Genomic DNA, 24,652 nt, shown 5'->3' on the forward strand with positions numbered 1-24,652 from the left:
CCACTGCATGCACTGGCGTAGCGAGGGCGAAGCGACCGCCCTGAACGGCACTCTTGTGGGGGGTGGGGGGGGGGGGCACTTTTGGTCGGCCAAACACCGCCAATAGCACCTGGAGACGCGGTTTTTGAATGAAACATTTTTATCAAATGAACACGTTTTTAGTAGTCGGCTGTTAAACTCAATTCTGCAGTTTAGATTTTGAAAATCGGTTCAGATTAAGAGTTTGCAGAGCGTATCGCATTAAAGTTTTAACCGTGTGCGGAAATAAAATAAAGGTACTTATTGGAGGCCAACTTGGAAATGTGGTTTTCCCAGGAAAGATCATGGCAGATAGTGAGACCCAAAAGCTTGATTGACAGAACGTCTTCGAGAGGATTGTTGAGAAAGTAGATGGGAAGGTTTCCAGTCGGTCCTTTCAGAGAGACATAGTGAGAGTGTGAGATTTGTCAGGATTGAAAGACATGTTCCACTTCTTTGACCAGTTTGTGATTTTTTTCCAGGTCTGAAGAGAGTGAAGAGGCTGCTGCCTGCCGATCTGGAGGTTTATATATGGAGCGGCAGAGAGTGCAGTCATCAGCAAAGAGCTAGAGGGGATTTTCCAGAGAGATGGGGAGATCATTAATAAAGACCCGAAAAAGCACAGGCCCCAGAACACTGCCCTGAGGAACTCCAGCCTGGACAGGAAGGGGAGATGAGAGAATTCCATTCAGGGCCACATGTTGACTGCATCCAGAGAGGAAGTCCGCAAGCCATGCGTGGAGGTTTCCGTGGATACCATAAGAGGAGACTAATGAGCAGGGCGGGGTGCCTGACCATATTGAAGGCACGTAATATGTCAAGGGAGACAGCTCTGATTTCCTGTTTGGCATTGATGACCTCCATCCATTGTTGAGACAGCACAAGTAGCATGTCCAGAGTAGAGTGACCTGGTCTGAATCAAAATTGATGATCCGAGATCAAGCCATTGGAGATTTTATGTTGGAAGCGATGATGGATTCCGTGACCGTGCTGATTATATTGGGAGCAGGCTGATTGGTCTGTAGTTGCAAGGATCTGCTTTTGCACCTTTTTGTGTAAAGCGGTAATGTTTGCTGATTTCCAAGATGCTGGCAGATTACCTTGAGCAAAAGATAGGGTGAAAAGAACAGAGAGAGGGTGAGATAGAGCGGAGGAGCAGGATTTTAGGACCCGTGGGCTGATGCCGTCTGGTCCAATTGCAGAATCAGAGTCGAGGTTTGACAAAAATTTCTCCACCTTGTCAGCAGAGAAAGACACAGAGTCCAGCAGCAGTTGGATTCGACTGGGTAAGGTGGGAACAGAGTGAGATGGGTTTGGGACACAAGATTTTGTGGCAAACACAGAGTTGAGGCATTCGGCTTTGTCACGTGCGGTGTCAACTGTGTAGCCATTTGAGGTAAGGGATGGGATGGAGGGGGAACACACACCAGAAACGGATTTGACCAAATGCCACCAGGATTTGGAGGAAGGAGACAGGTTTGAGAGTTCATTCTTGAGTGTGGAGAGATGGTGCTTCCTGGCACTCCTGAGGGTAGACACAAAGTTGTTCCAAGCATGGTGGACGGAACTGAGATTGCCTTCAGTTGGATTTGCCTTCCATGAGGTGAAGGTGAGTGGTTTCATGGCAACTGCCTAACCACAAGATTCCATGTACCATGGATGGGAGGACATCTCAATACCATGGAGTAAGACAATTAAAGACGAGATGGGATAAATCTGTGCATGAGAGAGAGAGCAGTTTACTTTGGAAGAATTCCCAGGAAGAATTGATGTCAGAGACAGTAGAGATGGGAGACCAGTCCAGATGATTGATGGCTGCTTGAAGACCGTGCCAGTCGGCCTGAGTGAAATGCCAGACTCGTTGGCACTGAGGAGGCTCTCTGAGAATGGCCAGAGAGATGTCCACTTTAACAAGCACATGATCAGAAGAACCGATTGGAGCAGAAGAAGAGCAGCAGATATTTGCAGGGAAGTTTGTCATAACCAAGTCTAGAAGAGAAGATACTCTATTGACTGAGATCCAGGTCAGGAAATTGACAGATTGTGTCAGTCCCAATGAGTCACAGAAGTCCTTTGCTGAGGTGCCATGGCTGGTGAGAGAGGAACCCAACCCACACCCAGCAAGCTGGCATGATGACAGTTGAAATCGCCACATATGAGGAAGAGAGTTTAGATGAGTGGATAGAAGTAGGTCCATGTTGTCAGACAGCGAAATGTAAATGGAGTCATTACTGTTTGGAGGAAGGTACAGAACACATATGAACAAAAGGTGGGAGCGGAGAGGAAGCCGTAGCCAGAGGTACTCCTGGGGGTGAGGTGGAGAGAGGGCAGTGCAAGGAGAGTGAGGAAGAGAGTTTTTGATAAAGATAGCAACCCCACCTCCAGGACGAGGCTCGGGTCTATCATACCGGAGGAGGGAGTAACCAGGAAGAGATATTAAGGAATCAGAGACATCTTGAAGGAGGAAAGTTTATGTTGAGCAGATCAAGTCTGGATTGTGAAGTTCAATGAATACTCACAAATTGGCACAGATTTTAAAACTAGAACGGCACTCAGTGGAGAGCATACCTCTACCTGGTGAACAGTTTACGTTTTGTATCCCAGAGTAGACCAGAAAATCACAACACAGAATCACATTTAATCAAAATCATCCATCCACAACGTTTTGAGATATCCTGCTATGTATCTTCACCAAAATAAAATCATTTCGTCCTTGTCACATCCGCTACATCTCTGCCAAATTCGTCCACAACTTTTTGAGATATTTTGTTCACAAACGGACAGACAGACAGACAGATAGACAGGGGTGAAAACCTAGCCTCCATCCACCTTTGGTGGCGGAGGTAACAAAACCGAACTCGGAGTACACAGCAAACAGGGTAAACAAAACAGGCAAACAAAATAAACAACAAAAACGACCGGTAAGACTTATCTTTGAGGAGGTTTGCAGAGGCGAAAATCGCACATCCACAGACATCCAGATCAGAGACCAGAACCGAAAGTCCAAAGGCAAAGGCATTAAATAATTCCTAGGTCGATGGAATGATTGCTTGTGCTAACCGAATGTTTTCATGTGTTTGCTTGTGACACGAATGCAGACAACAATGAAGTGATGAGATGCAAAAAAAATTGTTTATTTATTGATTCTAGAAAATTGCACATCAACATTGTCATTGCTTGTAATACATAAGGACCATGTTGGAGCATTGTCTGCCTCCATGTCTGCTCGACCAACCAACTTTAGGGACGATTCATCAACCTCACTCTGCTTGGAAAAGCAGCTCGAAATTACATTCTCATTCAACCGACAAACAAAGTAAAACAAACATGCTTGCTTCAACCGAGTGTTCTGTTGAAGAATAATTTGTTTTTGCTCACGAAGGTGAATTTGACATATTTATTGATCCGTGCACGGGAAAGAGTAGACTAGAAAATCACAAGACAGAATCACAATCAATCAAAAGAATCAAAATACACTGAATAGCAATGAACAAGACAATACCCTGATCTACTCTTTCAAAGGTTTGGCAGAATAACATGGTTTTATACAGAGGGAAGAACAAAGAAACAGGCAGTGCTCATCGTCTAGTAGGAAGAAGGGGTCCCCATGCACCTCGTTGATATATTTTTCTAACTTCCATTTTTGGAATCCTCAAGGTGTCTAGTGAACGAAGTTTCATGTTCCCAAGACGAAATATTGTCCCATGGGGTCCGTTGGCTGCCATATTTGCGGCCATCTTAGATTTCCGATGAAAATCGATAATTGGCATAACTTTTGAACCAGACACCATACAGAGACAAATGCCCCCATTTTTCCGGCTAATTCTGGCCTGATGAATCGTTTGAGACGGTTATTTTCATGATTTAAACAAGTTTAATACAATAAAACTCGAAAAGTATGCAAAACATCAGTAAAATGTACACTCAAAATCTTGCCAGACGTCGAACTTCAAATATACCAAACTATAAGATGCCCATGCAGACTGGAAATGATAATAATTGTGAGTAATTAGGGTTAAATAAGACAATATAGCACACTATTAATTCAATAAATGGAAATAAGAAGGAAACTATGCCACTAATGTTCTCATCTTGCGCGACAGGTCAAGCTACAGAAGCGGTAAGCAATGTCATTTTTTCATCGCACTACTGTATATCTAATCATCGTCATTGAGTAGCTCCTCATAATCAATCTCTTGCTCCCTTTCGTCCTCTTCGTCCTCCTCCACCTCCTCAGCAGTTTTCTCTGCCAAGTCAATGAGGGAAGGAGGAAGGATGGGCGTTGGGGCCACACGACCACAAAGGCTGCAAGATACCCTCCTCCATCTTCTCCCAGCCTTGTCCAGGATCATAGGTCTTGGGGCACCAGAAGATCGTCTTGTCAGCTCGCTCGTAGTTGGCAAGGCGGTGGTTTACACGGTCAATGTGTTGGACAAGGTTGTCTCTACAAGGTGGTACCCGAGAGAGGTCCACCTTAGATTTGGTCGTGAGTTGCTCGTCCTCCCCCACCATCTGCTTCAGTATGATGCTGCGTACGGCATTGGCAGACTTTTCCCGGGCCTGGCCATACATCAGCCAAGTGAATGCCTCGATGTCATCCATCACCTCTGGTTTTACAGACCATTCATCACCGAGTTTTCTGAAAAAGATATAATGGTACATTGCAAAATCATGATGTTGTGGCGGACACAAAAGCTCACTGGCGTGGTGACATCATTCCGCGCACCAAGTGGGCGGTGGCCACGCCCGAGTGGTAGGCGTGGCCTCAGGATATACACCGGGCGCGCGGCCCGGAGCACAGCAGTGTTACAGTGAGCCCAGTCAATAAAGAACTCTTAAACCTACCGCGTTGTCCGCTTCCTCCTTGGTAGCAAGTAGTGCGCGTAACACCGCGCTTTAATGTAGTGTTAAGTATATTCAGCAATTACTTGATTTCCATGAAATACTACTGAAATTGAAATAAAGAAAACACTCTCATCTAAAGACTAAAGACATCTAAATACATTCCCAAGTACCTGGGGCGGCTCTGTAGCTTTTTCAGGGGTACGAACTTGCCCTTGAAGGCACTTGTTACATTTTCCCTGGTGAACATGTACAGGCCGAGTACCGTGGTGCAGTAGTCCGCTCCCTTCGATTCCGCAAGTTCACTGACGTTCACAATCTGGCGATGCTTTCCAGTCCCAGTATCGACGTAGATGGTGAGTGGGATGGAGTGAGTGTGATGCAGAAGGATCATGAAAATGTCAGTGTCTGGGGTCCTTACCACAGCCGACTTGTACCCCAGCTTGGCAGCATACTTGAGGTAGAGCACAACCCGGGTGTCTGTCTCCTCCTGGTTCGACTCCAGCTCATGGATCTCACGTGCCGTCACCTGAAACATGTGAATGTGCGAGTTTTGATTTTATGTTAAGGTACATTTTTTATCCTCGTTTCTCATGTCCGTCCGAACCTATTGAAACAGAGAATTAAAAATGGTGCCCTTACAGTGCTGAGCATTTGGTTAAAAAAAAAAGGCTCTGTTACGGATACCGGCCCTAATTATGGTGGTTCTTGTTCATGGTTGATTCCAGATGATGCTTCTTGTGGGTAGAAGGGTTAAAAGCGCTCCTGATTAAATGTGGCCGGTAATCGGATCGTGACCCGGAAGAGATAGGGAGTGAGGGAGAGGAAGCGGGAAAAGATCGTAAGGAGACGTGTTCTGATTGCAGCTCCGGACCGAGCAGTCAAACGTACCGGACAAGGGAACTTTGCCTCCTTGAAAAGAAGTCCGCGCGATAGGAGATCGCCGGATTGCTGCGGAGCCTGCGTAGTCGGGTATCCTCGTTGAGGTTGCCGAGTATCCTGTAATGTATCAGGCTGGGAAGACAGTTTGAGTGCACCATCGGTCGTTTATTGCGCAGCCCGGAAAAACCACAAGCCCCCAGTGTGGGCCCAGCTTCCTCTCCCAAGCCGTATGCCCCGCCTCTTTTATATCCACCTTCCGGTTTAATCCCATGCAATACATAACATCTCCCCCCACCTCCCATTAACAGTGAAAACCAATGTGAAAATAACAGTGAAAAGCATACCAATGCATACAAAAATACAGACATACAAAATTGCTAAATTGCAAATGCAAAATTGAATGCGAAAATAGAATTGAAATTGAAAATCGAATGCAAAATGCATACAAGAATATTAGCTACAAGTCGAGGCGAGTGGGCGCCTTTCGAACTCTGGATGATCGTCGGGGTGCAAAGCCGCCACACGGCTCCACTGGTGGTGCTGCAACAGCATTATGGGGTTCAGCTTCAGGGAGTGGTGCAAAGACGTCAAACGGCCCCACTGGTGGTGCTGCAACAGCGTTATGGGGTTCAACCTCAGGGAGTGGTGCAGTACTATCTGCGGCAACAATGTCGCTGTTCACAGGTTCAGGAAGTGGCGAGATATCCTTTGTGAAAATGACAGGATCACAGGACCGATACCGGACATGATCAAGGTGCCTCCGGACGACTCGATTGTCCTCTAGTTTGATAACGTAGGACAATGGTCCCTCATTTTTGTGAACCCGCCCTGGTAACCAAACCATTCCACGTCCAAAGTTTCTCGCAAACACTGGGTCCCCGATCTTTATAGAGCGCTGTACAGCATGTTTGTCATGGTGAAGTCTCTGTTTCCACTGATTTTGATACACAACCGACACCACATCTGTATGCCCCGCCTCTTTTATATCCACCTTCCTGTTTAATCCCATGCAATACATAAAGTATTGTTACCTGATACATTACATATCCTCATCTCCAAACCCGGGAGCGAGAGAAAGCCGTCTGCCATCTTCGCCACGCGCACAACCGGCAGTGACCAGGTTTTTGTGTCGTGTCGGCCGGGCGTTATTCTCTGGTGATTTGCCTAGTCATCTAGTTGCACCTATGTTGAATATCATGTGCATTGCATCTAGTTTGTCCCTATAGTCCTCCACAGTAGCCAATTCTCACCAGATATTCAATATTTCTCTCACAGCAATTGAGCATTCATAATGGATGGAACATACTCTGCTGTGCTTCATTAGATGTGAAACTTTCTTGTTTAATGTTATGTAACCAGACCTGTCAAATTGCAGAATCCTCCAGGAAGCGAAACAAACTAATCCCTGAACCCTTTTCTTCCATTGTTACACCCAAAATCCAAACAAAATAACATTTTGCTACATAACTATGCAAAATCCAAAAACACCTTGTCGACACTAGTGACCGTTTTTGTAAATTCTGGTTGTTGATGACAGCAGAATACTTCTGCAGAACATGCATAATGGCTTAACAGCGGACACTAGGTTTCCCCCCCCCCCCCCCACTTCTATTTTAGACCTCTAACATAATTTTTGAAAACCCTTCATTCAGCAGTCATTCTGTTGTTTTGTGTCACTGTGTGTGCATGGAGAAATGGAGAGATTTTCTCCAGTGAGCATGGAGAAAAGAAAGAAAACCAGAGAATTGTCTGAGGGGGTCAGACACATGATTGTAGCCAAGCATGGACAATCTCAAGGCTACAAGTCCATCTCCAGAGACCTTGAAGTTCCTGTGTCCACCGTACGCAATGTTATCAGGAAGTTTAAGGCCAATGGCACTGTAGCCAACCTCCCTGGACGTGGCCGCAAGAGAAAACTTGATCGAAGATTGCAGCGAAGGATTGTTTGAATGGTGGAGAAAGCACCTGGATCAACTGCCAAACAGATTCAAGATGACCTTCAGACAAAAGGTACGACAGTTTCAACTCGCATCATCCATCACCAACTCAATGAAAGGGAGTTCTATGAAACTCAGTTCTATGGTAGGAGAGCCAGGAGGACCCCACTGCTGAGAGAGACAAATAAAGCCCGATTGGAGTTTGCCAAAACATACCTGAACAAGCCAAAATCCTTCTGGGAGAATGTCCTGTGGACAGATGAGACCAAATTAGAGCTTTTTTCCCCTTCTTTTTTTGTATACAAGATCGATGCTCGTGAAAGAGCAAACATTAATCACACAAAAAATAAAACAGACACATAAAACATATAATAAGGGGAGCGGTAGACAAGATGGGGAGAGAGAGGAGGAAGCACACAAACACAACATTTGAGAGCAGGGACATCGGGAGATCTGTGGGAGGGAGAGGGCTTGGGGAGAGGAGGCGTGGGAAGAGGGGTGGGAGAAGTATAAAACACAAGGACACTGCAAGAACTTCCAGTAAAGAAGTTGGTATTTCAAAAAAGTGGATCTGGGGTGAATTAGCGGGTGTACAATTAACTGTCATACCCTTGGTAAAGCACATCATCTCTGTTTACAGAAAACAAAATGAAGCCTTTAAAGAAAAGAACACCTTACCTACAGTCAAACATTGAGGAGGTTCAGTGATGTTTTGGGGTTGCTGTGCTGCCTCTGGCACTGGGTGCCATGAATATGTGCATGGTATCATGAAATCAGGAGATTCCCAAGGCATTTTGGAGCGCAATGTTCAACTCAGTGTCAGAAAGCTGGGTCTCCGTCGAAGGTCATGGGTCTTTCAGCAGGACAATGACCCCAAACACACTTCAAAAGTAACCGAGGAATGGTTGAAGACAAAACGCTGGACTGTTCTGAAGTGGCCAGCAATGAGACCAGATCTAAATCCCATTGAACACCTGTGGGGAGATCTGAAAACAGCAGTTGGAAGAAGGCACACTTCAAATCTGGGAGAACTGGAGCAGTTTGCACAATAAGAGTGGGCCAAACTGCCAGTAGAGAGGTGTAGGAAGCTCATTCATGGCTGTAGGAAGCACTAGACTGCAGTTATTTTGTCCTAAAGCTGTGAGGTGTTAGAGAGGTTGTGCTGGTTGTTAGAGACGATAGTCATTCACGATGTAAACAATAACCAGGCTGACCAGTTCAGCCTCATCATCTTGCTTGGTCTGATTGTGCTCGGCCAATTAAAGCAATACAAACATGTGTTTAAAGAACCTGGGGTCAATAGGTATTCAAAATACAAAATTGTGAGGCATTCAAAATCCAAATCCGTCGGTATGAAGTGCAAAAACTCGACAGCATAGGCTGATTTGTTACAAGAAAACTCCATTATATTGAGTGAGTTGATGTACAATGAGTGTGCTTTCATCAAAACACATCTTTCTACTAAGTCATAATCCATCTTCAATTATTGTGACAAGGACAAAGGTACAAGGAGAAAAGGAAAATACAATGTACATGTAGTATTAAAATTGTTTTGCACATGTTTAGTTCGTGCCGTGTGGAAGGACCCCATGCTGAATATAATGTGCTGTGTGGTTGTGAACCGAGTGTTTTTTTGTGAAAAACATTTACTTGTTGCAAGCTGAATAATTACGACGTTAACATTTGAAGGGAGGGGAGGGAGGGTGGGTGGAAAGGGTGTGGTGAAGAAGAGAATAGGGAGTGGGGTGGAGGAGAGGGGGGAATGAATGAGTGTGATGGAGGGAGGAAGGGAAGAGGGAGTGAGTGGGGTGAAGGAGAGGAATGACTGGAGAAGAAGCGGTGTGTGGGCGAGACCACACACAGGGTTAGGACAACAGGCTAGCTAGGGTCGTAATTTGAGCAGGGCAGCACTGCTGATTTGATCCCAAAGACTTGACGACCTGAGCATCCCAAATTGATCAAGATGGTACTCGCTCTGCCAGATGGGCAGCAGTTCAGAAGAGAGGTCAGACTAGGTCGTTTGAATGTGGGATCGATTGGAGGGAGAGGGGTCGAGGTGATGGAGATTATGCAGAGAAGGATGTTGGAAGTGTTGTGTGTGCAGGAGATCAGATGGAAAGGGGACATGGTGAGGACTAGAACTAGAACAGCACTGGGTAGAGCACATACCTCCACCAGGGTGAACAGTTTATGTTTTATATCCGACTGATAGGCTAGATCTGGATTTAGACCTGAACCAAAATCGAATCGGCTTGTTCTTGTCACCTGACACTCATCCACCAAGTTTAGTCATAACTCGTCCACAACTCTTTTTAAAATATGTTATGTATCGCTTTTCGTCCGATCTCTCAATACAATGGTGAAAAATCACTTGAATATTAAATAATTATCGTATCCGAAACCATACTCGGATCTTCACCAAAATCGAATCCATTAGTCATTGTCACACACACAACCTGTCCACCAAGTTTTATTCAAATCCGTCCATAACTTTTGAGATATCCTGCTATATGTCGGTTTTAGCCCTATCTCCCAATGGTGGAGAATCACTTTAAAAATTCTAGTTGCCGGATCCGAATCTGGATCTTCACCAAAATCTAATCATTTCGTCCTTGTCACATACACTACCTCTCTGCCAAATTTCGTTCCAATCAGTCCACAACTTTTTGAAATATCTTGTTCACTGACAAACAAACCAACAGACAGGGGTAAAAACATAACCTCCATCCACCTTCGGTGGCGAAGGTAACAATATTCTATTTACTGTGAAAATTAAGAAGAAAAAAAAAGGAACCATCACTATTATTCCCAGAGATTGACAGAACAATATAGTCCATGGGCCAGGCCAGACATCAGTACCACTTGAGGTGGCAAATCTTCATTGGTGGCCAATGATTCGGACCACCCCTATGAGTAAGAAAATGTGATAACCTTTTCTTACAAGTAGATTGTCTTTTTCCAGCCCGTCACTTGTTTTTACATTTACCCTCTGTAGCTCGTGCTATCGTTTGGTAGTCCAGCCCCTGCCCCAAAAATGAGGACAGTGGAGAGAATGTGGCTCTGATGTAATAATGATTTCTATGATAAAATCTAAATTATAACAGAGAAGCACAATCATGATAGGGTAGGAAAACTTATTATTATTAATGCTTGTTCCAGATGTATGCAAATTTGCTTTCATATCTCACCATTCTCTTTATTTACTAAATATGTTTTTAATAATAAAGTTTATGAAATGGGTATATTCAAAGAGTTTCATGGTTGTGTTATGCAGGTGCTTCAATGAAAATAGCCACTGAGACAAGCAACACCTTGCTGCCACCAAAGCGGCTGCACTTAGATTGCCTCCTCCATTGCTATGATGAGAAAGGAGACAAGAAGCTGGTGTAGCGGTTACCGGAAGCATACACAATCACCTTGCACCGGCCGATGACGCAACCGGCGAGCGGTTACTTGTCCGGACTTTCCCGGACGTGTCCAGACTTGCCTTTCCCGGGCGAACACTTGACTTGCATACCACGCCCCGTTGAGAGGCGTGGCTTACCTATTTGCATGCTACGCCCCGCCTGAGAGGCGTGGCTTTTGTGTGTTGAACTTGACTTATAAATTGCCGCCCGTTCGATCGGCTGATTCAGTGCTTATGAGTTGAGCTAGAAATAAATAGCTCAGTGAAACTTCGTTCCTGGTGTCGTCCATTTTGTCCGGCTTTATCGTGAGAGCATAGCTCCACAATTGGTGACCCCTTTTCAAGAACATGGCGATGTAGTCATCTGTAGCTTTGAAGCTCCCTGGCTTTTGGGAATCGCACGCAGCCGTCTGGTTCGCCCAAGCGGATTCTCAATTCGCCCTGCGGAACATTACGGAGGACACGACGCGCTACCACCATGTGGTCTCCGCGCTCAACGCCTCCACTGCTGCCCGGGTCCTGAGCTTCCTACAGAACCCGCCGAACGCCGACAAATATGGCGTGCTCAAAGGCCTACTCCTCGGTGCGTTTGGACTCACGGAGTCCAAACGCACGCGACAACTGCTCGACCTCCCGGAGCTGGGTGAGGCCCGTCCATGCGAACGCATGGACCACATGCTTGCTCTACTCGGCGACCACAGCCCAGATTTCCTCTTCCGGGAGCTGTCCTCCGGCAGCTACCCGGGCAGGTACGATTAGCTTTGGCTAATTCGCCCATCACGGACCCTCGCGCCCTGGCCAAGGAGGCCGATAAATTTTTCTCGGCCAGGCGACACGTCGGAGTGGCCGCCTGGAACCCTGGGCCGACCGAGGCAATGCCCGCGCCACGACCGGCGCCACCACCGGCCGAGTTAGCACCACAGGCGGCAGCGGCCGCCGCGACGCCCCGTCGACCGAACCCGACGCGACCGACGGAGCCTCCACCAGAGCGGACCATGCGCTACTACCACGCCAGGTTCGGGCAGAAAGCCAGAACGTGCCGCCCACCGTGCACTTTCAGCAGGTCAAGAAATGACCAGGCCGGCGCTCGCTGCCTGCCATGAGCGTCGGCCATTCAGGCAGCCTTCTGTTTATTACGGACACAGCGTCCGGGCGGCGTTTTTTGTGCGACACCGGCGTTCAGCTGAGCATGATATCCGCAAGACAAACAGGCCGCGCTTTGCGGCCCGCCTTGGTCGCCACAAACGGCTCCTCCATCCGCACCTTCGGTTCGCGCAGCGTCGCATTCTGCTTCGAGGGCCAGCGCTTCAGGTGGGACTTCATCACGGCGAACGTACCCATGGCCTTGCTGGGTGCAGATTTTCTTTGCGCGCATGGGATTTTGGTTGACGTCAAACGGCATCGGCTCATCAACGCGGAGACCTTCAGCTCACTCGCTTGCTCATTGAGCAGCTCCGCACCAATCAAGCTAGCCTGCGCTCTCCCGGCCGCGGATGATTTCACCCGCCTACTCGCCGAGTTTCCCGCCCTCACGCAGCCGACGTTTTCGGCCGTCGCCGTCAAACACGGCGGCGAACACCACATCCCGACCACAGGTCCACCGGTCTACACCAGGGCTCATTGCCTCGACCCGGCTAAACTCGCCGTGGCGAAGGCGGAATTCGACGCGCCGGAGCCATTGGGCATTGTGCGGCGCTCAAATAGCACGTGGGCCTCGCCCCTGCACATCGTGCCCAAACCGGGTGGCGGATGGCGACCATGCGGAGATTACCGCCGCCTCAACGACGCCACCTCCCCCGACCGGTACCCGTTACCACATATACAGGACTTTTCCGCCCGTTTGGCGGGGCGGGTGATCTTTTCCAAGGTCGACCTCATTCGGGGCTACCACCAGGTACCCGTCCGGCCGGCCGACGTGCCGAAGATGGCGGTAATTACACCTTTTGGCCTCTTCGAGTTCATTCGCATGCCGTTCCGCCTTAAGAACGTGGCCCAGGCCTTCCAACGGCTGATGCACAGCGTGCTGCGCGACCTCACCTTCCTTTTCATCTACTTGGACGACATTCTCGTCGCCAGCACTTCCCAGGCGGAGCACCTCATCCACCTGCGCACGCTTTTTGAGTGCCTCGGCCAGCATGGCCTCATCATCAACCCTGCGAAATGCCAGTTTGGCGTAACGGCCGTCGACTTCCTGGGGCACTGCATCACGAAGCGCGGGGCCGTTCCACTGCTGAACAAGGTGGAGACAGTCACAAGTTTCCCGCGCCCCCGCTCCATCAAGGCCCGACAGGAATTTCTGGGAATGGTAAATTTCTACCACCGGTTCGTGTCTCGCGCCACCCAACTCATGCGCCCCCTGTATGAAGCCCTCCGGGGCAAGCTGGCCAAGCATGACGTCGCCTGGACCAAAGAGATGGACGAGGCGTTCATGGGCGCTAAGCTGGCCCTCGCCAACGCGACCATGCTTGCGCACCCGGCGCTCGACGCACCCATCGCCCTCACCATGAACGCTTCCGACTGCGCGGTGGGCGCCGTGCATGAACAGTGAGTGAACGGGGCTTGGCAACCGCTGGCCTTCTTCAGCCGACAGCTTCGCCCTAACAAGCGCAAGTAAAGCGCTTTCGACCGCGAGCTCCTCGGCCTTTACCTGGCCGTTCGCCACTTCCGCCATCTTTTGGAGGGCCGCCGTTCACGGCATTTGTGGACCACAAACCCCTGGTCTTCGCCATGGCCAAGGTTACGGAGCCGTGGTCGGCCCGCCAGCAGCGCCACCTCTCCGCCGTGTCCGAATTTACAACGGACATCCGGCACGTCGCGGGCAAGGACAACGCTGTGGCCGATTGCCTCTCCCGGTCCGGTGCGAACGCCGTCCACCTGGGTGTGGACTTCGCCCGCATGGCGGCCGACCAGACCGCCGACCCCACGGTGCAAGCCCTCCGGACAGCCGACACAGGCCTGCGGCGGTTGGCCGACGTCCCCTTCGAGCACACAGGCACAGTTCTCCTGTGTGACGTTTCCCTGGGCCAACCTCGCCCCATCGTGCCCACCGGATGGCAGCGGCACATTTTTGACGCCCTCCACGGCCTTTCCCACCCGGGCCGGAAAGCATCGCAGAAGCTCGTGGCAGCGAAATTCGTCTGGCACGGGCTCCGTAAAGACGTCCGCGACTGGGCCAATGCCTGTGTCGCCTGCCAGCGCGCGAAGGTCCACCGGCACACCCAGGCCCCGTTGGCACCATTCGACGTGCCCGCGCGGTGCTTCAACCACGTCAATGTGGACCTTGTGGGACCCCTTCCCTCCTCGCGGGGCTTCACCCACCTCCTCACGATGGTGGACAGGACCACCAGGTGGCCGGAGGCCGTCCCGCTGGCACCACCAACATCCGCCGACATAGCGCAGGCCTTCATTGGCACCTGGATTGCCCGTTTCGGCACCCCCTCAGACATCTCCTCCGAAAGAGGCCCGCAATTCACCTCCGAGCTTTGGGGCGCGGTCGCCCAGGCCTTGGGGGTCAAGCTTCACCGCACCACGGCCTACCACCCCCAAGCCAACGGCTTGTGCGAGCGGTTCCACCGCTCGATGAAGGCCGCTCTCAGGGCCAGCCTCCAGGACGACGGTTCGGCCGACAGGCTCCAGTGGGTCCTATTGGGCCTCCGAACGGCCCCTAAAGAGGACCTCCAGGCTTCCACCGCCGAGCTGGTCTACGGCCAGCCACTGTGCGTGCCGGTCGAGTTCATCCCTGACGCCACCGGCCCCTGGTCCGCGGCTCGCCAACGCTCGGTCCTCCAAGAGGCTGCCAGGAGATTCGCCCCCGTGCCCACGTCCCATCACGGCTGCCCCCAACCCCACGTCCCCCCAGCACTTTGCACTGCGGAGTACGTTTTTATCCGCAACGACGCACACCGGGGACCGCTCCGGCCGCCGTACGATGGACCTTTCCGGGTCCTGAAGAGGGACGACAAGTCGTTCATCGTGGACATCGGCGGCAAACCAGACCACATCTCCGTGGACTGCCTCAAACCGGCCCATTTGGACCTCGACCAACCTCCACGGCGGGGCCGTCCCCCGTCAACCAAGCCCCCCACCCGACCATCCGCCGCCACGCCACCTACCACCCCCACACGAATCACCAGGGGTCGTTTCGGCCGGGTCATCAAGACCCCCCTCAAACTGACTCTCGCGGTGCAGTGTTAATTCTGGTGGGGCGCATGCAGCGGTTACCGGAAGCATACACAATCACCTTGCACCGGCCGATGACGCAACCGGTTACTTGTCCGGACTCGCCCGGACGTGTCCAGACTTGCCTTTCCCGGGCGAACACTTGACTTGCATACCACGCCCCGTTGAGAGGCGTGGCTTACCTATTTGCATACCACGCCCCGCCTGAGAGGCGTGGTTTTTGTGTGTTGAACTTGACTTATAAATTGCCGCCCGTTTGATCGGCTGATTCAGTGCTTTTGAGTTGAGCTAGAAATAAATAGCTCAGTGAAACTTCGTTCCTGGTGTCGTCCATTTTGTCCGGCTTTATCGTGAGAGCATAGCTCCACACTGGTAACCCCACAGAGTTTGGACTCACGGAACACTTTACTGAATGCAGCAACGATAATAAACATGCTCCATTTTTGGACCTGGTGAAAGGCTTGACCGATGGAGATGTCCTTAAATTGCATTAAACTTAAAAACCTTAAATGTCCTTAAAGATGTCCTTAAAAACTTATTGATGCTATCAGCACAAAACAAGACAAGACAGGTGAATCTGAAGATGATGCCAGTACTAGGAAGTCATCCAGACAAGGATCAAGCTCGACATCTTTTCGATCAAGCTCGGTTTTTCAAACAATTAATTTTAATGATCAATCAGGTGCATACACAATGACTTCTGTATGGATACATTTATTAGTCATGCCAGACTTCACCAAATGGAAGATTTGTTTAGTGCTTGTCTGGCTTCTAGTGCAGAAAAACATTTGTCTGTTCTCAACACTTCTGACGCACATAAAAATGGGACAAGATGCAAGTGAAGACAACGTAGTTTGAGCAAAATTAGGAATAATTTGAAATAATAGGCAAGAATCTTGTCAATTTACATTTCAACCGTTTTTGATGGTTTCCTCAGGTGGAGGAGGGGATCTGAACTGCCGCTGATGGGCCTTTGAAAAAAATAATAGAAATATGAAACATTAATGCATTGATATCTTCATCAGTTGGATAACTTGTTCAGGAAAGGGCACAGAAGGAAATGCAATATGGGAACAGGTAATAGATGATAAGATAAATCAGGTGATTTAATCCAATAGAGGAGTTAAATTTCTTGTTATTTATCTTGCATGGCGATGACCATGCCAATAGGTTATCTTTCCCAGGAAAATAATAACTACCTCCCCAATTAAGGATATTCTCCTTCATCAAAGGAAGTATATACAGCAATGCCTAAAAAAAGATGAAGCACCAAAATTTTTTTGAACTTGACGTATTGATCTTGGGGTTGGCTGAGGTTTGCACCCATTATGTTCATACAAACTTCTCCAAAGTAATGAAGAGTGCCTTACCTGTTGAACAGTGTGCCGTTCCTGTTCTTGAGGCTCGTAGAACCCAAGATTACGGCGAAACTTCTGCCCCTCGTAGAACCCTGTAACACCGTGCTCTTTCTGTTGAGGCTGCAGAAACTCGTTCTGTTTATTCTGGTGTACCTCCCCTTGTTCTCTTTTTCCAAGCTCTTCACCATATTTCCTCTGCTTTTCCATTTTCTTTTGTTCTTCCTTTTCTTGTTGAATGTGTTTTTCTACCGTTCGTCTATGTCTCCGTTCTCTTCGTTTCTGTGCTCTATATTCACATTTTCCGTGTCTTTGTTCTTCCTCCTGTTCTCTTTGTCTTTCTTCCTTTTCGATTTCCCTCTGATTTTCCATTTTCTTTTGTTCTTCCTTTTCTTGTTGAATGTGTTTTTCTACCGTTCGTCTATGTCTCCGTTCTCTTCGTTTCTGTGCTCTATATTCACATTTTCCGTGTCTCTGTTCTTCCTCCTGTTCTCTTTGTCTTTCTTCTTCTTCTATTTCCCTCTGCTTTTCTTCCTGTTCAAATTCTCTCTGTTTTTCTTCCTGTTCTCTTTGTCTTTCTTCTTCTTCTATTTCCCTCTGCTTTTCTTCCTGTTCAAATTCTCTCTGTTCTTCCTCCTGTTCTCTTTGTCTTTCTTCTTCTTCTATTTCCCTCTGCTTTTCTTCCTGTTCAAATTCTCTCTGTTCTTCCTCCTGTTCTCTTTGTCTTTCTTCTTCTTCTATTTCCCTCTGCTTTTCTTCCTGTTCAAATTCTCTCTGTTTTTCTTCTTGTTCGATTTCTCTCTTTTTTTCCTCCTGTTCTATTTGTCTTTGTTCTTCTTCCCGTTCTCGTTGTATCTGTGCTCTTCGTCTCTGTATTCTTTTTTCATGTTCTCTTTGTTTCTGTTCATGTTCTCTTTGTCTCTGTTTTTCTTCTTGTTCGATTTCTCTCTGTATCTCTTCCTCCTCTATTTGTCTCTGTTTTTCTTCCTCTTCGATTTGTCTCTGTTCCTGCTCCAGTTGTATATCTCTCTGTTCGATTTCTCTCTGTTTTTCCTCCAGTTGTATATCTCTCTGTTCGATTTCTCTCTGTTTTTCCTCCAGTTGTATATCTCTCTGTTCGATTTCTCTCTGTTTTTCCTCCAGTTGTATTTCTCTCTGTTTTTCCTCCTGTTGTATTTGTCTCTGTTTTTCTTCCTCTTCGATTTCTCTCTGTTTTTCCTCCAGTTGTATATCTCTCTGTTCGATTTCTCTCTGTTTTTCCTCCAGTTGTATATCTCTCTGTTCGATTTCTCTCTGTTTTTCCTCCAGTTGTATTTCTCTCTGTTTTTTTCTCTGTTCGAATGCTCTCTGTTTTTCCTCCAGTTGTATATCTCTCTGTTCGAATGCTCTCTGTTTTTCCTCCAGTTGTATATCTCTCTGTTCGATTGCTCTCTGTCTTTCCTCCAGTTGTATTTCTCTCTGTTTTTTTCTCTGTTCGAATGCTCTCTGTTTTTCCTCCAGTTGTATATCTCTCTGTTCGATTGCTCTCTGTCTTTCCTCCTGTTGTATTTGTCTCTGTTTTTCTCTCTGTTCGAATGCTCTCTGTTTTTCCTCCTGTTGTATTTGTCTCTGTTTTTCTTCCTCTTCGATTTCTCTCTGTTTTTCCTCCAGTTGTATATCTCTCTGTTCGAATGCTCTCTGTTTTTCCTCCTGTTGTATTTGTCTCTGTTTTTCTCTCTGTTCGAATGCTCTCTGTTTTTCCTCCTGTTGTATTTGTCTCTGTTTTTCTCTCTGTTCGAATGCTCTCTGTTTTTCCTCCTGTTGTATTTGTCTCTGTTTTTCTTCCTCTTCGATTTGTCTCTGTTCCTGCTCCTGCTCTATATCTCTCTGTTCGATTTCTCTCTGTTCTATTTGTTTCTGTTTTTCTTCTTGTTGTATTTGTCTCCGTTTTTCCTCTTCATGCTTTTTCATCTGCTCTTCATGTCTTTTTCTCAATTCCTCATCCTCGCTTTTTCTCTGTTTTTCCTCTGATTTCTTCTGCCTTCCTTTCTCTTTTATCCATACGTCCTCATATCTTTGTTTGCCATCTTTTTCCTGCACTGCTTGCTCTCCGAGCTGAACTAATCGTGAATCCTCCTCTTCATTTAATTCCTGTATCACAACTACTTCCTCTTGTCGAACCTCCTTGAGCAATGACTGCTCTTTCTTTTCATTTTTGTTCTCTCAATTTTTCTGGCCACATCGAAAACTGCAAGAAATAAAGACAATTCTTGTCAATTCAAGAAAAATGCATGATTCTGGAAAAGAAGATAGGCATATTCCAAGTGTGTTGCATTATTATGGGATATAAAACATTAATCCTGGAGGTGTAACTTAAATAGGGTTAAAAGGATGCATGTGTAATTATGAAACCAAAACATAAAACAGGCAAATACTTTATCGAGGAACAAAAAAGGGAGAAGCCTTTGTGAAGATGAAAAGGTTTGGAAGAAGTAAACTTTATCAGATTTCCCTTTGAGAGGCTCAAACTTTAAAAGTTAAAGGTTAAGTGTTTTGAATTACGTGGTGGTGAGGTGTTTTTTAATTACATGGTGGTGAGGTGTTTCTATTTACGTGGTGGTGAGGTGTTTTTATTTATGTGGTGGTGAGGTGTTTTTTTCATTACGTGGTGGTGAGGTGTTTTTTAATTACGTGGTGGTGAGGTGCTTTTTAATTATGTGGTGGTGAGGTGCTTTTAATTATCTTCTTTCTAAACGTCATCATACTTAACTTAAACGTGATGAACAGGCACATTCAGCAGCATAATTCAACAAAAAGGTGAAATGATGATTGACATTTGTGATGGATTTTGATTTGGAAGTAATTGCTTTTCTATTATATTTGCCCTCATTTCAAATATGTTAATCTTTATTTTCGCTTGAGAATGCTGGGTATACTTTACTTGGTGTACAAATACAATGCCACCGCGGCCTCATGCGGGGGTGTGGGGGACTTGGAAAGGGACGTAAATTCTCCATGTAAATGTGTACCGTATAGCGCCACCTGGTGTTGGTGGCAGAGGGGATTACAAATTTATTTTTTGCAACCACAACCACGGTAACAATTTTCTTCACAATCACGACCACATAAGTTTTAGGAGTAGTTCAGTGACAACACAGACTGCCCAGATATGTAGACATATAGATAGCTGACTGTACCTGAGTTGCTGTTTTGTCATGGTTTACACCAATCATAACACAAACAATTATTTTGTGCAAATGTATTTGTAATACAAGTGATATTACATTATATAAACAATTGAAGTTAAAGATTTAAGTTTAAAAATAAGAAATTTCCCAAAAATTTTTTAAAACGTATTTTTTTTTTTTTCAAACATTTTCGAAACATTACATGCTTAGGACATACCCACGGGAGAGGTTGGTGCATACCAGAGGTTTGGTATGATTTCACAAAAGTTTGAGGGAGTAGTTCAGTGACAAGACAACACAACACAACACAGACACTGCACAGATATATATATATATATATATATATATATATATATATATATATATATATATATATATATATATATATGTATATGTATATATATATATATATATATATGTATATGTATATATATATATATATATATATATATGTATATATATATGTATATATATATATATATATATATATATATATATATATATATATATATATATATATATATATATATATATATATATATATATATATATATATATATATATATATATATATATATACTAGCTGAGGTACCCGGCTTCGCCCGGGTTGAATAAGAATAAGACAAATATATGATGAAAAGAACATGTATATTTTTAGAGCAATATCACAGTGCATTTCCTACATGACGTTTTGTTAATTTTCAATTTCTCAAAACCTCTTGGTATACAACATTTCTGGTTTTCTTACTTGGTGCCAAGACATAAAGATTGCTTGGTTTTCCAACCCTCGAGCAGCCCACGTACAGCTGGCCATGGGAAGTACCCGGCATTGCCGGACGGGGGGAAGGGAGGGCAGGGGGAAGGGGAGGGGAGGGGAACGGGGGGGGGGGGGTGGGGAGGAGAGGGTGGGGAGGGGAGAAGAGGGGGAGAGGGGAGAAGAGGGGGGAGGGGAGAAGAGGGGGGAGGGTGAGAAGACGGGGGAGGGGGAGGAGGAGAGGAGAGAAGAGGGGGAGGGGGAAGGGGGAGGGGCAAGGGGGAGGGAGGGGGTAGGGAGAGGGGAGAAGGGGAGGGGGGTAGGGTGGAGGGGGAGAGGATAGGGGGAAAGGGAGGGGCATGGGGGGAAGGGAGGGGGAGGAGAGGGGGGGGAGCGGAGGGGGGAGGGGAGAAGGGGAGGGGGTAGGGGGGAGGGGAGGGGATGGGGCAGGGGGGAAAGGGAGGGCCATGGGGGGGAAGGGAGGGGGAGGGGAGGGGGGAGGGGAGGGGGGGAGAGGAGTGGAGGGGGAGGGGGGAGGGGGAGGGGGGAGGCAGAAAGGGGGGAGGGGGAGGAGGAGGGGAGGGGGGAGGGGGAGGGGAGGGGGTAAGGAGGGGGAGGGGAGGGGGAAGGGGGGGAGTGGAGGGGGAGGGGGAGGGAGAAAGGGGGGAGGGGAAAGGGGGAAGGGGGAGGGGGAGGGGAGAAGGAGAGGGGTTAGGGTGGAGGGGAGGGGGAGGGGGAGGGGGGAGTCGAGTCGGAAGTCATTGTCATCAATTGAATGTCGCATTTATTTTTTATTCCCTGTCAAATGGCATTGGTCCTGCATTCCGAAACCGGAAGTCGGAAGTCATTGTCGGCAAAGTTGAAAAATTAACGTTACGAAATATGCTGATGACGTCATAATTTTAAAACCCGAAGGTTTTTAAAACATTTAAGGTGTGCTGTAGTTGCTCTGGGACGTACTGATTCCGAATATGAAGTTGAAAAATTAACGTTCCGAAATACGCTGATGACGTCATAATTTTAAAACGCGACGTTTTTTTTTTAGTTGAGATTTTATTCGAATTCGAATCCCATTAAATTTCAACTGTTGGAAACAATAATTATTTCAATTTCCAACAGTTGAAATAATTATTGTTTCCAACAGTTGAAATTTAATGGATTTCGAATTCGAATAAAATCTCAACTACCGTTTCTTCGTTCTTGGCGCGAAAAAATGGCACGCATTTTGTCATTATGTGCGACTTTACGTCACTGCTACGGACGTGAAAACATTTGTTTTCCTTTAAAATATATTTAAAATAAATACAATAGTACATAAATTAACAATAACTAAAAAACAATTTAAAATACAATAAAAAGCACATTGAAAATATATAAATATGTATGTACAGTATACTGTACGTACGCGCAACCGCGGGATCGGAAAGGGGCAATAGCGCCGCCACAAACTACACCATGGAATTGCAGCTGGCGCGGTTTTTTAAACCATTGATATTAAAATAAAACGTAGCCTATAACCACCAGGATTTTATGCTGATTCCGAATCTGTGTCTAAAACTTTTCTCCGATGTGTAGTTCTTGAGTTATAAGCGGACATCCAGACAGACACACACACACACACACACAGACACTCCTCCTTTATATATAGATACTAGGACGTGCCCGTACGTGCGTGCAAAAAAGCATGCGTGCAAACAACAACAAAAAAAAACTTTGAAACCACGTGGCAGTAACGACCACAGAACCCCCCCCCCCCCTCTATTTACATGAAATGGTTTGGTTCATTCGCAATGACCACAGAACCCCCCCCCCCTCTATTTACATGAAATGGTTTGGTCCATTCGCAAAGCCAAAGCGAACGGCGAACGGCTAAATCGCCATAGCTCGGTAACTGCTTCTCCGATTAATTTCAAACCTTGAAAAGGCACATCCTCGGGTCCCCAGCAATATACCTGGCAAGTTTCAAGTATATCGGACCGGTAGTTGTCGAGAAACAGCGGTCACAGACAAACACACAGACACACAGACATTCACACAGAGATTACTGGAATTATAGATAGATATAAGATATATATATATATATATATATATATATATATATATATATATATATATATATATATATATATATATATATATATATACACACTACCGGTCAAAGGTTTTAGAACACCTCAATTTTTCCAGTTTTTAATTGAATTTTAAGCAATTCAAGTCCAGTGAATAACCTGAAATGGTACAAAGGTAAGCAGTAAACTGCTAGAGGTTAAAAAAAAAAAGTTTAGGTGAGATAAAACGGGAAAATAATGTAAATTGCACAGTTATATTGTAAAAAAAGGCCTTCTTCAGGGAACAAGTAATGGGTTAACAACTTACAGCTGTCCTGCAGCAATGTAAGTAAATTAAGCCTTGAAAGTTGATGCAAACAATTCCTACAGGTGTCCCAACCTCTGCTGATTACTTGATTACAAACCCCCGGTTTGTATAAAAGCAGGATTGGAACAGACTGTTATTACACCCTCTGAAGCATTATTTGGACAATATTGCACTGCAGGAAGTAGTATATTGGAAACTGGAGGAAACTCTGACAGGAAGAGATCTGGCAGACCCAAAGCCACAACAGAATCAGAAGACAAGTTTCTGAGAGTCAACAGCTTGCGTGATAGGCGGATCACATGACAACAGCTTAACACTGGTCGAAGTAAGCAAGTCTCAGTTTCAACTGTGAAGAGAGGACTTCGAGCTGCAGGTTTGACAGGTCGAGTGGCAGTAAGAAAGCCATTGCTAAGATGGCAAAATAAGAAAAAGAGGCTTGCCTGGGCCATGAAGCACCGCCAGTGGACTACTGAAGACCGGAAGAAGGTCTTATGGACCGATGAATCAAAATTTGAAATCTTTAGTTCACCACACAGGGTTTATGTATGCCGTCGAGTAGGTTAAAGGATGGTTCCTCAATGTGTGACACCAACTATCAAACATGGAGGAGGAAGCGTGATGGTCTGGGGCTCTTTTGCTGGATACAGTCGGCGACTTGCACAGAGTGACTGGCACCCTGAACCAAAAGGGCTACCACAGCATTTTGCAGCGCCACGCAATACCCTCTGGTATACACCTAATTGGTCAGGGGTTCATCCTACAGCAAGATAATGACCCTAAACATACCTTCAGGCTTTGTCAAAACTACCTTCGAGGAAAAGAACAAGACGCTAGGCTTCAAATCATGGAATGGCCAGCACAGTTTCCAGACTTAAACCACATTGAGCTGGTTTGGGATGAACTGGACAGAAGGGTGAAAGCAAAGCAACCTGCAGGTGCAACACATTTGTAGGAACTTCTGCAACAGTGTTGGGAAGAACTTCCCGAACAATATTTGATTTATATTGTGGAAAGAATGCTACGAGTGTATTTGGCGGTTTTATCTGCAAAAGGTCGCTACTTTGCCGAGTCAAAAATTTAAATTAAATTTTGTTAAACAAAATGATTCTGTGATTTCTTTTTTATTTCCAACTAGCAGAAGTACCCGGCATTGTCGGGCGGGGGAGGAGAGGGGGAAGGGGAACGGGGGGGGGAGGGGAGGAGAGGGGGGGTCTGGGAGGGGGGAGGGGGTAGGGGGAGGGGGGAAGGGGTAGGGGGGAAAGGGAGGGGAAGGGGGAGGGGGGAAGGGGTAGGGGGGAAAGGGAGGGGAGGGGGAAGGGGAAAGGGTAGGGGGGAAAGGGAGGGGGAGGGGGAGGGGGAGGGTGGAAGGGGAGGGGGGAGGGGGAGGGGGAGGGTGGAAGGGGAGGGGGGAAGGGGAGGGGTAGGGTGGAGGGGGAAAGGGAAGGAGGAGGAGGGGAGGGGAGGGGGAAGGGGAGGTGAGGAAGGGGAGGGCCAGTCAACAATGACGTTGCAGTTCTCATGGGAGGAGAGCAGCACAACAATCGCGACATCGTCCTGCATGTTCGCAACAACAGCACGAAGCGGATTTTGGAGACTCACCGATCCTGTGACGCCCTCCAGTACCGGTGTTGCCGGGCGGGGGAAGGGAAACCCATACATTCCCAAACCGTACATTCGCCCTCTCGACTCAAGCTCACTCGGACAAAAGCCTCGCACAAATTACACCGTGAATTTCT

General features: G+C 47.0%; 1 protein-coding gene across 1 annotated transcript in view; it reads right to left on the reverse strand.

Moving 5' to 3' along the window:
- Window positions 1-16,175: 16,175 nt before the first annotated feature.
- Window positions 16,176-24,652, reverse strand: part of LOC137418499 (uncharacterized) — a 61,177-nt gene continuing 52,700 nt past the window's right edge. The window contains exons 6-7 of the mRNA XM_078781196.1: window positions 16,635-18,818; window positions 16,176-16,235 (exon numbers count right to left, since the gene is read on the reverse strand). Of these exons, the coding sequence (XP_078637322.1) occupies window positions 16,176-16,235; window positions 16,635-18,818 (2,244 nt within the window). The remainder of the gene's footprint in view (window positions 16,236-16,634; window positions 18,819-24,652) is intronic.

This window comes from Myxine glutinosa, chromosome 7 (genome assembly GCF_964187855.1).
Source record: "Myxine glutinosa chromosome 7, kmMyxGlut1.1, whole genome shotgun sequence".
Lineage (NCBI taxonomy): Eukaryota > Metazoa > Chordata > Myxini > Myxiniformes > Myxinidae > Myxine > Myxine glutinosa.